Source organism: Myotis brandtii, unplaced genomic scaffold (assembly GCF_000412655.1).
Source record: "Myotis brandtii unplaced genomic scaffold, ASM41265v1 scaffold6959, whole genome shotgun sequence".
Classification (NCBI taxonomy): domain Eukaryota; kingdom Metazoa; phylum Chordata; class Mammalia; order Chiroptera; family Vespertilionidae; genus Myotis; species Myotis brandtii.
Window position 1 is genome coordinate 123,063 of NW_005370719.1, and position 14,721 is coordinate 137,783.

Here is a 14,721-nt window from a genome sequence, read left to right on the forward strand (position 1 = left end):
ACCCTTTCACAGGGGTCGCCTAAGACCATCGGAAAACACATATATAATTACATATTGTTTTTGTGATTAATCACTATGCTTTAATTATGTTCAATTTGTAACAATGAAATTGGGGGTCACCACAACATGAGGAACTGTATTAGAGAGTCGTGGCATTAGGAAGGTTGAGAACCACTGTCCTAGAGGGACCCACTTCCCACTCAGCCTCAGGCTCTGCTTCCTGTGGATCCCACTGCAGCTCTGACCCTAGAGGGGCATGAGATCAAGGTCGGGCCAGTGAAAGCCCTGAGTGCCCACCAGGTCAGGCCATTTAGGTCTGACTGGGAAGGAGGGGAGGGCTCCTTAGTTATGTGTGGCCTGTGAGGATGTGAGCTCAGAGCTGCTGGAGACACCACAGGAGGGAACCTACCAGAAAATAAAGCCTTTAGAGAGGGAAGCAGAACTGATGCAGGGGGTGGGGGGAAGAGAGTGACTGGGTCCCTGGATCAAGCCACACCTGAACTCTTTAGCTACATGAGCCAATAAATTGTTTTGTTTAAGATGATTTTTTTTATCACTCGCAATCAAAAGAATTCAGTCCAAAAGAGAATGTAATAAGGCCTGTATCTGGACCGTTTCCCCCTGGGTGAGTGTCCACTCTGGCCAATACGCTACGACAAGCATCCGCCCCTGTGTATCTGTGTGGTGTGTACGTGGGCAGAGGGGGGCAATTCTCAGAGAAGTAGGAGTAGGTTGGTAAATAACCCAAAGGGGACCTCCTCCTTGGTGCCCAAGGCATTGCCCCTTCTGGGTTTAATGGGCCCTTAAACTCATTCGCACAACAAAGCAAAGCTCCGCTGGTGCCCTTGGCAGTGACTCTGGCAACTGTGGGCTGGAAACCTGGAAGCCAACACCAGGACACAGACACTTCCTCCCCATTCCGGAGACAGGACTAGTGCTGACTTCTAACAGCAGCAGCAGGTGGATAATAAATTTAGACTTTCCAACAAGAACTGATCCTTAATCACACAGCTTCCAATTCCCCACAGTCACTGAAGCAGGACTGCGCACGGACTGGGCGGGCATGCCAGGACCGGGTTTTCCTTCCTCCCCTGCACTCCTCCAAGGTCTCTGGGTCTCCTCAGGATGCCTCGGCAACCTTGTCTTGGCATTATGGGGACCCTTTCCCATCGAAATGCATTCAGGAGGCGTTAAATAACGCCAAGAAGACAGCAATGAGCTCAGGCAGAAATGCTACCAGATGCCAACTTAGCTCCAGGCAGGCTCGTGGAAGGACCGTGGCAGATGTGCCCGCGACGGGCCTGGGCGTTCCTTCACACACTATCCAGGGCCCAAGGTGAAGCGGCCGGAGCTCCACCCAGAGCCACACAGATGCATCTCTTGCCTACACAGCTGCAAGCCTGTGCGCAGTCTTCAATCCTTCTCTTTGAAAAGCATCCAATTTAAGAATTTTTGCAGTAATCACTTCAGAGTAATGAAAAACAAACACAACAATAGAACATTTCAGATGTGACAGAAGAACTCCATGCTCCCTCTCTAAGGCGCAATCAGAGCGATGGGTTAGTCATCAGGAAGAGCCCTCCTTTATCTCCCTACACAATGGACTGCGCCTGCTGGCAGACCACACACAGAATGCCGTCCATATGCCCCTGGTAATTGTTTCCCTTCCTCATGTTGCCCAGGATAACATTAAAAACAAAGTTCCTGATGCCCAAGACGGGGCTGTGATGAACATTCTCTCACCTCTCACACATGCACGGCACTAAGGTCGGTGCTTAACGAATGTCACTTGGTCTCGTCTGCATCTTTTTGTGGTGCATTCAATGATGTGAATGGGGTTTTCCCAAAGGCCCAGAGCCAGCTGTGGTGGAGATGTGACTTGAACCCTTGTCTTTTCCAGCTCCCAATCTGTCTGTCTTCCCCCTCAACACCCACGCAGCAGGGAAGGAGCTCCGGCCCCAGAGAATGCAGCATGTGGGCATCCTGCAGACCCACTGTGTGTCTGCAATGCTCAGAAAACCAAGCATGGGAGGCCCCACTCCAGGCAACAAATGTTAATACACCAGTCTGTGGAATCTGCTGCCTCTTTTAAGCCCTGGCCCCAGCTTGGCCAAGTTACTTAACCTTTCTGAGCCCCAGTTTTAGCATCTGTACAATGGGGATACGTCTAGCATCTGCCTCACAGGGTTGTTGTCACAGCCCAATGACACGTGTCTACCAGATTATTAGTGGTCATTTATGAGGGGCTGAGTTCTTGTTCAATGTTAGATGGATACACGATGTGACTTGATTCTCTATGCCAGTATCGCTACTTGGTATGGGGACGAGAAAAAAGGCCTTGCCTGATACATCAGCTTACTGCCCACTAACAAGGGTGGCATGGAGGCAAAGGAGTTGATCCAAACACTCTGTTAGCACTGAGGCACCCAAAGCATTTCCCTCAACACCTGAGACAGGTAGGGTGATGAAGGTGCCTGCCTTCCAGGAGTTCATGGGCAGGGGAGCTCCTGAGCAGCTCCTGTCTCCCCTGGCCTGTCTCCCATATTTGGAATCCTTCTTGGGGCACACGCCCCCTGAAAACATTCAGAAAGCCCAGGGCTTCTCTCCTGGAAAAAAAGCCATCACACACACCCCCTGGGGTGAATGCACACACGTGCACCCACCAACACACACACACGTTCACAGATCGTCTCAGCTCATTCGAGGATGTGAGGAAGTGGTGACTGGCCAGGTCTGAGCACTAGAGTTCCTGAGTAACACACCCGCAGACCCACAGCTGCAGCGCCCCCTGTGGGCCAGCAATCCGCAGCATTCACAGGTCCACTCTCCTCGACTCCTTGCTGCAACCCCAAGGGCCAGTGTCACAATGACCTTAGAGAGGGAGACACACCCTCTGAGAGGAGACAGGGGTTTCTGGCTGCAATAGGGTCCCACCGCACACAGACACTGCCCGCTTCTAGGAACCCCTCACTCACAGATCCTAGCGCGCACTCAAGCCTGCCCACGGTGGTGGCAGACAAGCCGCACAGAGGCTGAGGCAGAGGGACAGCCTGTGCTTTTGGCAGCCAGGAAGCCCAGCGGATGGCCCAGCAGCTGCTGTGATGGAGCAGCTGAGCACTGGGGGTCATTCCCCACAGCTTCCTCCTGAGATTCTGCCCAATCCACGTCTGAGCCACACACAGTGCCAAGAGAGACAGACCGGCCTTGTCTGCAGGAAGGAGTGTGATAACCAAAACATGGTACCTGCTGACCCAAAGGAAATGGGCGAAAGAACGGCCCAGGGAAATACTGAAGTGTCTGATTACAAGGTGCTGCCCCTTATAAACCCAACTCGTTGCACTTGGTGTGAACGCTGCTGTTTCACTGTGGAAATACTGGAGTCTGATTGCAGGGTGCTGCCCAGACCTGCTTATTATAGCCGTACTCTTTTCTAAAATCCAAAAGGAAAAGAAATGAAAACATGTATCTTGAATTTTGGCCTCAATAATTATGAATAAAGGGTCATGAACCTTCAATAAAAGAGTCCATTTAAATGAAATTGAGCTTTATGAAAATCCGCACAGGAACAAAAGGCCAAAATTACAACCTAGAAATCTCTTAAATTGCCCATAAAGTACAGTAAACTTGGTCTGGTATGTACCACCAACAGTAATTTGGCTATATAAATGTATAATGCGCATAGTATTATGGAATATATAAGGGCTATATGCAAAATGTAATTTCACCAGGTTTTTAATTATATAAAAGTGGCAGGTCTTTTAACACTATACTCTGGGAGCAGCTTTACATCTAATTCCAAGGAAAGGGCCCACAGACTGTCTCCTCTCTTACGCTTCTTTGCGGTACTTGATGAGAGGAGGGTAGGATGGCTAGACTATTCAAAATGCTCTGTGTTTTCCCTTTGCCTCCTGTGGTACATTGAATTAGTGGCCCCAGTTCTTCCCCCTCCACATACCCACACCATTCGCCATGTGTCTTTGGGGTCCCGCTCACTAGAGCCAGATTGTACCTTCTCTGACTTTGGGCTTGGCCATCTCGCTTGCTTTGGCCAACAGAAAATGAGCAAACGCAACGCAGGCAGAGGCTTGGGATACACTGAACGGCTGGGTGCATCTCTGCACCTCTGCCCGCACCAGGAGGGCACATCCCAGTTAGCCTGCTGGCCAGGAAGGATGAGAGACACATGAAGAGTAGACCGACTGCACCTTGGACCACGCCAGCCTAGACCAGCCAACCTCCAAACAACCCACAGATGTATGAGCAAGAATAAATTGTGTTAAGCTGCTAAATTCGGGAGTTGTTTCTTACACCAGATTACTGTGGTGATAGCTAGAAGAGGTGAAACTGGGTAAGGTGAACACATACGAAGCCACTATACTGAACTTATGATGTTGTCACTGGTTTTCACTGTACTAACGGCCTTTCACACATTTTATTTAACCATCCCAAGTACTGGGAAACCAAGGCTCAGAGGGGTTACGTGACACAGCTAGATAGCCTGTCTGTCTGACCCTGAGCCTCAGTGTTTCAGCCACTGTGCTATACTCCTCCCTCAAGCCTCCACTGTGTTGGTTGTGAAAGAGGAATGAAGAGATGACCTCTATTTACCACCATGGGATCCTGGGCTGGCAGATGAAAAATGTCAACTAATGTTAATTTACTGACTTTTTGACAACTACGTTAAATACTGGAGAGGAAGTAGGAAAATAAAAAATGTGAGGACTAACACTAACTCTGAAAGATGAAACATGTCAACTAACTTACTGACTTTTTGACAACTACGTTAAACACTGGAGAGAAAGCAGGAAAATAAAAAATGTGAGGACTAACACTAACTCTGAAACAACAACTACCATGTCCTGGCACTGACAGCGTCACAGGCTCTGGTGCTAAACACTGTACTGTACGCCACATTTAATCCTAATAAGAACGCCAAGAGGCAGGTACTATTGCGTTCCTTATTTTACAAATAAACGGAGGCTCAGAGAGCCAGATCTGAGAGCAAAATCCCAGATGGTTAATAACTACACGTAACTTAGGAATCTTCAAATCCCTCTCCCCACGCCCACTCTCTGCTTTCAAGCACCCTTTTTACTTCCAAGCCCCTTTTCAAGCCAAATTCTATGTGTAGATCTGATGTGCATAAGAGATGAAGGCTGAGCAGCTCCAGCCAAAGCGAGGAGGGTGTTAGGGTGGATCTGAATCACGTTAGTGGAGCACTAGGTCACCACAAACCCAAACCTGCAAGCACCCAGAGGAGAAGATCAAGTCCACAGTCCTTGACAAAGCACACAGGCCTCCCTATCTCCTCCCTGCTGCCTCGGCAGCCCCAGCCCCTCTCACATTCCACCTTGTAGCCAGGGCCACATTGCCAGAGACCCCTGAGTGCACCCCTGTCCCTGCCCCACCCAAGTGCTCCACTGGGTGTGGTCTTTTCTATGCCAGACCCTCTGCCTGTAATGCCGTGCCCTCATCCATCTGCCTGACAAAACCCCACACATTTCCCAAGACAGTTCACTTGGTTCCTGCTGCCCGCCCCAAAGATTTCCTACTGGGCTCTGTGGAAACTTTGTCATATCCCAACCCCACATAGCCCTCTACCATACTACCCCCTATGTTTCTTCCTAGCATTTTGCATAATCAGAAAATTTCTTACATATTTATTTATTGACTGCTCCCTGTCTTCTCTCAGCTAGCATGTCAACTCCACAATTCTTATTCACTATGCTCCAGTCCCCAGACTGGTACCTGGAAAATAACAGATGCCCAATAAATACTGCTCAGTGAATGAATAAATAACACCTGAACATTCACCTGCATTGGTGCCTTTTACAAGTCTTTCTACCTGTACCAGGAGGTAAATATCCGAGGGCAAGAACCCATGGGTGAGATGCTCCTGGGAAGCCCCAGTGCCTAGAGGTGCTCAGTGGGTGCTGGGTGGGTGGGTAGATAGATGGATAGGATTGGATCTTTGAATGAATGGATCAACAGAAAAAAGAGAAGGAAATAAAGAAAAAGGCACACAGGAGGGAGGGCAGGCAGGCACATTGCTCATCCACTGCATCCAGTCACCTGTGTACACATAAATACACATATTCTTGTTGGTGACTGCCAGGGAGCAAAGCTACCTTTGACAGGCAGGACCAAGGTCTGGGTGTAAAACTTCTGTGTGAAACCCCACCAGCCCCCTGTGTGAATAAAGACTCTGTAAAGAAGATATAGGACATTCACAGCAGTGGAACTGGGGAGGTCAAAAGGGTAGCATGTAAGATAAAAGAGAAAGAGATAAGGACCTGGATCCAAAACTCAGGGAGGGAAGAGATAGGAACACAGGCTAATGTGGAGGGAAGAGGACTTCTGGTCGCGATGGCACTGACAGCCACAGCGCAGCAGGTAGCCACCACCACCTACAGGTTACAGACACAGCGGATGTTGGCCAAACTCTCCCACTGTTTGCTTGGCCTGTGGCTGACCAGGAATGGAGGAAGTTCTCAATGATAAGGCCTTAAACTGGGAGAGAGCCACGGTCCAGAAGGCGCAGCCCATGATGCCAAGGACTGTGGGTGTTATAGAAAACGCCAGAAATATGAGTGGTCGCCCAAGTAAGACTCAGAACGCTGGTGTGAAAAGGGATCTCAGAGCTGGCTGACGGGCTCAAGTCTTCCAGGAGAAAGAAGAAACATTTGTCAGCATGGGTGAAGCCAGGACTCTCCCTTCTCCATACCACAGCCAGAGCGGTGGTTCCAAAGCACAAACTGATGTCCTCTAATGGACACTCGAGTTTAAGTCTAAATTCCCAGACACGGCTTAAAGGGCACAGAATGATTTTTCCTTGCTCATCTCTCTCCTCAGATTCTTCTCTGGACCTGCTCGTGTGGCTCAGGTGGGTGCACCGGAAGGGTGCCAGTCCAATTCTCAGCAGGGACATAACTGGGTTGCAGGTTCAATCCCCAGTTGGGGCACATACGGAGGCAATCAGTCGATGTTTCTCTTCCTCTCCCTTCCTCTCAGGTAAGTATGGCCTCGGGTGAGGATTAAAAACTAATCTTCTCTGGCTACTTTCCCTTTTAACTCAGCAATGAGACATACCGCCCAGCAGCACCAGTACTTGCGGAAATTCATAAATAGCTGTTGACTAAAGGAAAGGAACTTCAGGTCCCTAAATGCCACGTGCTCTCACCAGCTCTAGGGTTCTGGGCATGCAGTTCTCTCGGCCTCTTTCAGAGAACTGTTGGCAGCAGTTAAGAATTGCATTTGGCTCCAGAACACCAGGGTCCAGTCATTGGGGGTTTATTTTCTCACATGCAGCAGTTTGGAAGGAGGCAGTCCAGGATTGGCATGGCTACTCCACAAAGTCAACAGGGACCAATCTCACTGCACAGCGGTCTTCCTCAAAGCCACACCATGGACCAAGATGGCTGCTGGCATTTCAGCCATCATGTCTGAATTCTAGGCAACAGGACAGAGAAAGAGGAGAAGGGCAAGGTATGCACCACTCACATGAGGTATGTTCTGAGAAGCCATACCCAACATATCTGCCCTTATCTCACTGGCCCGATTTTAGTCACATGGCCATATGTAGCTTCAAGTGAAGCTGGGAGATTTGGTATTTTCCACTTAGGTACACTGCCCAGGGTTCTGTAACTAAGATATAGTGAGAAATGAATGTTTTGGATAAGCAACTAGCAACCATTGCCACATTCCTATATATCCAACTACCATATCTTGACAGAAGGCCAGTGGACTAAAAGAATCCTAAAACCCCATTCCTGTTCTCTCAATGCCCACAACAATTGAGGATTGAGAAAAAATGAGGCTGAAAAGATTAACGACAGTACCAGGTGCAAATAAAATGGACCACAAGTCCTATTGCAGTCTTTGAAGAATAAGTTATATGCAAACAGGAAGGCAATTAAAAGTTATTGAGCACTGACTATACACTCGGGACTCTGCTAGGCACTTTATATATTTTCACCTCTCTAATGTTCATAACATGCAAAGTAGGTATTACTATCCCCTTCTGCAGCAGAGGAAACAAACTTGGAAGGGTCATATGATGTGCCCAGGGCCACACAGCCAGTGAGGATTCAGAACAGCATGGTTGACCTGCAGGTCTAGCGTCGCTTGTCTACTCTAGTCCACTACTGGCGGCTCTGGGGAAGGTGGTGGGTGTGGGGCAGGGGAAGGTGGTGGGTGTGGGGCAGGGGAAGGTGGTGGGTGTGGGGCAGGGGAAGGTGGTGGGTGTGGAGCAGGATTCTGAGAATGGGTCTGGGCTCACTAAAGAAAGGTGTGATTGATTAGCTATGTCTGCCATGAACCTGGTCAGGGGAGAGCCATATGTTTAACATGCCTGTTTAAGAGACTCTGTGGGTCGCTGGACTGTGGAAATGCTGCATTTGCACTCTGGTGTCTATGCCTGCACAGGAGGTGGGAGGTGGAGGGTGGAAGGAGACACGTGCTGCCAGTAGGTGAGATGGCCCCAGGTCTCGCTAAGATTCTTGTCTGCATCCAGGGTCCCTGTGCCTCGAGAAGGTGGGTGCTTAGCAACTTGCCAAAATGAAGGCCACCTCCAAGCCCTAAATTATGCATCTTACTAACAAAGAGCTCAAAAGTAACAAAAGAAGTGACAGCTACAGTCAGAACAAGGTGCGATTTTATTTTAAACCCCAACTCTGAAAGGACAGAGCTGCGATCGATCACAGAGGGGAGCAGAGGTGACAGTTCCCGCCCTGGAGCCCCATGTCTGCTCACAGCCTCACCACCTGGCCCCTCTCCTCATTCCCACAGGCCCATGTGACTGACATCTGAGGGGTCTGGGAGTCACACGGGCAGGCCACCTTGTCTCTACACCCCTGTCCCTAGGGCTGTGGCCCCGCTCTGACATCAACCAGGCCAAATGGAGGCAAGGAAAGGATTCATGGGAAGTTCAAGTCTCAGCTCCTCCACATTGTGATACTGCCACCCTTTCACCCCGCCTCGCTTCCACCCTCCCCCGCCGCCTGCCACCAGGCTTGGGTAGGGGGCTCTCCGCTAAGGTCTGATACGTTACCACCACCAGCAGGGGGCTATGTGTCTTGGATCTCTGGCTCTCTAACATCAGCACAGGCCCTGGCACACAGCATCCACATTCCAGCCACCCTTTACTGAAAACATGCTCAGCGCCAAGCACTGTGCTAAGCATTTTCTACATCAGAGCTTCTCAACCTCAGCCGGACTGACATCTGGGGTCAGACAGCTCTGTTGTGGGCTGTGCTGTGCACGGCAGGACAGTTAGCAGCATCTCTGGCCTCTACCCCCAGATGCCAACAGCAGCTTCCAGTTGTGACAAACACAACCACCTCCAGGCGCTGACAAGTGTTCCCTCAGGGCAACCTTACTCCCGGGGAAGTCACTGAAGGACATGATCGGAATCAGAGAAGTCCAGGGTCACATGACTAGAACTTGCACTAAGTACCTTAAAGTTTTATTTATTCAACAACCCGAAGAAACCAAGATGGCGGCATAGGTAAACACCGGAGTTTGCTGCCTCGAACAACCACTTCAAAAATACAACTAAAAGATGGAACGGACATCACCCAGAACCACAGGAAGGCTGGCTGAGTGGAAATTCTACAACTAGAAGGAAAGAGAAAAGCACACTGAGACTCAGAGGAGGCTCTTTGAGAAGTTGTGGGGAGCACTGCTGCCATAAAGCCTGGGAGGAGTCCCCTTCATAGAGCCAGCTCTTCAACAACCCTCAACAAGTCTTGAGATTTCGAGGGTCACATGACTAGAATTTGCACTAAGCACCTTAAAGCTGTTATTTATTCAACAACCCACCTTAAAGCTGTATCTCATTTCAGCCTCACAACAATCTGATGAAGTGGGTACAAACATGCCTAACCTAGAGATGACAAAACTGATGTTCAGAGAGGCTCAATCACTGGCCCAAAGCCAAACAGCTGGAACTGGCCTTTTCCAGAACAGAATCCAAAGGACCTGTCCGGCTAACGCCGCCGGTGCAAGGTCATGGTCAGGTGCATTTCCCCTTGTTTTAGGACAGGAAGAGTGAGGCACCAGCAAGGCCAGGTGGTTTGAAACCATCTGTTTCTTGGAGCACTGCAACCCTGCGTGGGGGCCTTTCCTATTTGTCCGGATGCCAAAAGGCTGCTCCATAGAATCTCTTCTGTTGGTAAGACAGAGTGGGTCACAGGTCACCATGCACACTGGGCCACCCCAGGGCATTAAATGATGGGCCACAGGAGGCGGCTGCTACTCAGTGATTAGTTACCAACATGCCTAACCAGAGGCTCGAGCCCCCCACCAAGAACACTGCTGTCAAAGGCAATGAAATCTAGACCCAGGACCTCCGCTTTCTCCCAGCCCTGAAGTGGTGTTTATGAACTTCACGTGCACTTTAGGGGAGTGAGGTGAAGAATAATGAGGACAGAAATCAAGAGTTTGGGGGCCACTAGTGGGTTGTTGAATAAATAAAAATAGCAGTGAGTACTCTGGGAGAGCTACTGCTTTGGCAGTGGGAAAACTTTCTCCCTGGTCTGTGGAAGGTAAGTATCCAGTTTGAAATCATGATGAAAGGCCTTGTTATGTCCCAGGACAAGGCCCCACCTGGGCTGCTCAGTATGGCCCCACTCAGTTTTCTCCCGGGGCCATGGGCCTCTCAGTCCAAGCAACTCTACCTTCTCTTGGGTTCTGGACCGGTTCCCTCTTCTCCACTCCTGAGCTCAGTCCTTCCTCAACATTTTCCCCAGACCCTCAAGGAGCCCCTAATCAACCCCACCTTCCCTACTGCCACAACGACTGGCCTAAATCACCAATCATGTGTCACTTCTGTGAAAGACTGCAAGCTCCTCATCATGTTCTGGGAAATGCCCAGGCTCCCCGGCGCAGCACACAAAGCCCACTCGCCGGCCTGTACTGGGCCTGGGTGGCTTCGAGCCACCTGGTGTATGTGGCACCTTCCTTGGCTACTGTGGCCTGACTGCTCTGAGGAGCCACCGTCTTCCCGTGTCTCACACTGTGCGCTCTGAATGGCATCTATGGCCCAGGCCTAAGCCCATCAGCTCATTCCCTCTCTCCTTGGCCACAGCAAGTGAATCAAGAATGGGCACACGACTTGCCATGACTTGGTGAGCCTGCTTGCTTGCCTGGCACAAGCCCAAGTCAGTGCCACTTAAGACTAACCATGGATAATGCTATGAGGCAGGTCCAAACAATGTCATGGGGACAGGGAAGCGGGTGAGGTGACATCTAGCCAGGCAAGGAGACACTGGTTGGATCTTGGAGTGCAGGTGGGGAGGGGAGGAGCGGGGGAGACAATCCAGGCAGAGAGAATCTGAGTTCTAAAGAGACCACAGAAGCATGATGCTAGAAGGAGGGAATATAAGTATATGGGAAGTTGGGAGAGGAGGCTGCGCTCAGGAAGTTCAAGAGTGCAAGCCACCCAGACGGATGTGAGCAGAGCTCAGCATGCCTCCTGCAAGAAATAGTGGTGCCGCCTGCCTGTGAGACCAGCCTGGTCCCTAAGTAAAGGTGTATGTTAGGTGACCCACATGGAAGGCCGACAGCTGCTCCTTCTGACCTGCAAAAATGGCACTTTCACATAGTTCAACCCAACATTACCTAAGAAGGACCAGCGCTGGTGTGGTCCGTCCCTGCATCGTCCTGGTAGACAGTTTCTGCCGACAGATTTTGGGTCGTTTGGATTGCACTGGTGAGCCCTCCCTATTATGAGATGAAACATCAGTCATCTTAGCCTGGTGCCAATGGCATGTCATCCATCTAATAGTGCCTGGAGTCTCAATCCATAGCATCCTTCTCACTAGGATCTAACTTCTGGGGTGCTCTGCCGGAGTTTCCATGCAGGCAAAGGATGAGGCTTTTGCTGATTGGCATATACTCAGCACCTAGCACAGTAATGAGTGTATTTAATGAACGAATAAAGGGACAAAAGAACAAATAAGGCCTGGCAGGTGTGGCTCAGTGGTTGAAACAGGAGTCAAAGTTTGATTCCCAGTCAGGGCACATGCCTGGTTTGCGGGCTCTATCTCCAGTGTGGGGAGTGCAGGAGGAATCCGATTAATGATTCTCTCATCATTGATGTTTCTATCTCTCTCTCCCACTCCCTTCCTCTCTAAAATCAATTTTAAAAAATCTTAAAAAAAAAATGCACTGATTGCGCGCGCGCGCGCACACACACACACACACACACACACACACAGAATTTCAGGTCCTGGGGCAATAATAGCAGGAGGAATTTTTCTTATCTTTTCTGTTGTTATACCCCCCGTCCCATCTGTCCACTCCTGTTGTTATATTCCCACTCCCCTCCCTCGTCTGTCCACTCCCCCTCCTGTGGTTAAAGCATCCCGATTTTGCTTTCAGGGTCGTGTCCCTAGACCTCCAGAAAGGGAACCCCTGGGCTCTTTGAGAAGTTGTGGGGAGCACTGCTGCCATGAAGCCTGGGAGGAGTCCCCTTCATAGAGCCAGCTCTTCCTGACAGAACAGCTCCTGCAGCTCCTGTTTTCAGAAATGCTCTTGACAAGCTTTCCACCCTCTTCTCTGCTCACCGAGCACACAATGGTGTTGCTGGAGTGCCCGATCAATCCTGAATTACCCATTCAATTAAAGGAGGTGAGCGCATTAAGTATGCCGCCAGATGATAAAGAACAATTACCGACTGCGCTGTGCTTTTAAGATTTGAAATGAAGGAGCTGAAAGAAGTTTCCTGTCTTAAAACAAATGGAATGAGAAGCTACTGTTTCAACAGCATGTCCAGGGCTGCACCAGGCAGGATGTGTATCACAAGGAGCACAGAGTCTAGGGCAGTGACGGCGAACCTTTTGAGCTCGGCGTGTCAGCATTTTGAAAAACCCTAACTTAACTCCGGTGCTGTGTCACATATAGAAATTTTTTGATATTTGCAACCATAGTAAAACAAAGACATATTTTTTATATTTATTTTATATATTTAAATGCCATTTAACAAAGAAAAATCAACCAAAAAAATGAGTTCACATGTCACCTCTGACACGCGTATCATAGGTTTGCCATCACTGGTCTAGGGCTCGACAGATGGGTCTGAAAGTGGCCCCTCCCCTCACACATGAACTTACTTGCTGGGTATCCTGGGGAAGCCCTCAGCCCCTCCAGTGTTTGATTCCCCCATCTACAGAATGCGGAAATAGTAACCGTACCTCTTTCCTTGGGTTATCCTAGGCTGGAATTGGTAAATATCCTGAAAGCACTTAGTAGGAAAGCCTGGCACACAGTAGGTGTGTTGTTGAGTGTCAGCCACTTTATCAGTGATAAATATTCATTGTGAGGACTGGGGAGGGACAGCGTGGCGAATGTTTCAGACTCTGTCGCGGACTCAGCTCCACCACTGTGGCAAAAAGCAGCCACAGACGTAAAGAGTGGCTGCAGCTGCATTCTAATCGAACATGACTTACAGAAACTGTCAGGGGCCAGTGTGGTCACGGGCCATAGTCCACCAACTCTTGATCTAGAATGAGCTTCTGGGAAGATATGCAGGGTGGAGCCCGTGCTGCCCAGAAGACACAAAGGAAAGGACTGGGGCCTGGGAGTCAGGTTCAGTGCAGGGGAAAAACCATGTCTGCCCTCACTCAAAAGGTCAGGGAAACGATACAGGCAGAGTCAGAGGCAGGCCCCGTACAGAATAAGAATTCCCCAGACCCTCCTGCTCCGGCTCAGGTCAGGAAAGAGGAAGTGGGTACTTCCTCACCCTGGATCCATGGCCAGTGCTTGAACATCTGGGTCTATTCACGTTAGAGATGAGGAGACACCTCAGGGAACTGCCGCCTGCTGCATACAGCCACCTTCACGCCCCTCACCACCTCACCACGAGGGACAGGGACACAGTGGTAACAGCAGCAGGTACTGTGTGAGGAACTGAATTCGCACGACTACCTCCTTTTACAAGTGAGGAAACAACAGGTTAGCTGGCCTGACCAAGTCCCCCAAGACAGCGTCTGGCAGTCTTACTGGCTCTGAAATTCGTGCTCCTGAGCAGATTCAGAGCTGCTCAGCTGGAGTGCGAGGAGGCCTGTGTTTTCCCAGAAGAGAAGGGAGATCTGTGGCTGGCCCGCACCAGTGTTTGGTATGAGTGTCTGCGGGAGGGCTCTCTGCTTCCCTGGTCAGGGCCTGGAGGAGGAGCCAGGAGCCAGGGACTGTCCCGCAGGGCCCGCTCCTCAGATCTACACAAGTCCCTCGCTCTGGGGTCTCATTGCAGAGCTGCTGTCCCCAGCAGGGCCTACCGAGCAGCTTCCACAGGGAAGAGTGGGTTCTGTGAGGAGGGTGCTAGTAGAGAAACCCCACCAGGCCCGGGGCCACTGTGATTAAGGGGGACTCACCGCCTTCCTCTGAAACACCCCTCAAGATTCAAGCCTCTCAAACAGGGATTGCCATCCTTGCTGCCTATTTGTGTATGGTCTACAGACTAAGAATGCTATATAAACTTTAAATATATATAAATTAAGACAAAAATTAAGTCAACTATATATATTTAAAATTTCATTGTGTTTATTTGATAACTAATTTTAATGTAAAACATTGTCCAAGCCAAAACCACAGACCAAACTGCCGGAGACCAATTCCAGCATGTCATAATTTCAAGAGTTTCATCCAAAGGTTGATGAGATTTGGGGACTCAACAGGGTTGAGTCACACATGTAGTCATCTGTTGGGAATGGCTCAAGGCATTTC

General features: G+C 49.9%; 1 protein-coding gene across 1 annotated transcript in view; it reads right to left on the bottom strand.

Moving 5' to 3' along the window:
- The window catches only part of LOC102251878 (sorting nexin-29-like), a 136,059-nt gene that overhangs the window by 117,976 nt on the left and 3,362 nt on the right, over positions 1–14,721 (bottom strand). Inside the window, exon 2 of the mRNA XM_014529776.1 lies at positions 10,057–10,165. Coding sequence (XP_014385262.1) covers positions 10,057–10,165 — 109 coding nt within the window. The remainder of the gene's footprint in view (positions 1–10,056; positions 10,166–14,721) is intronic.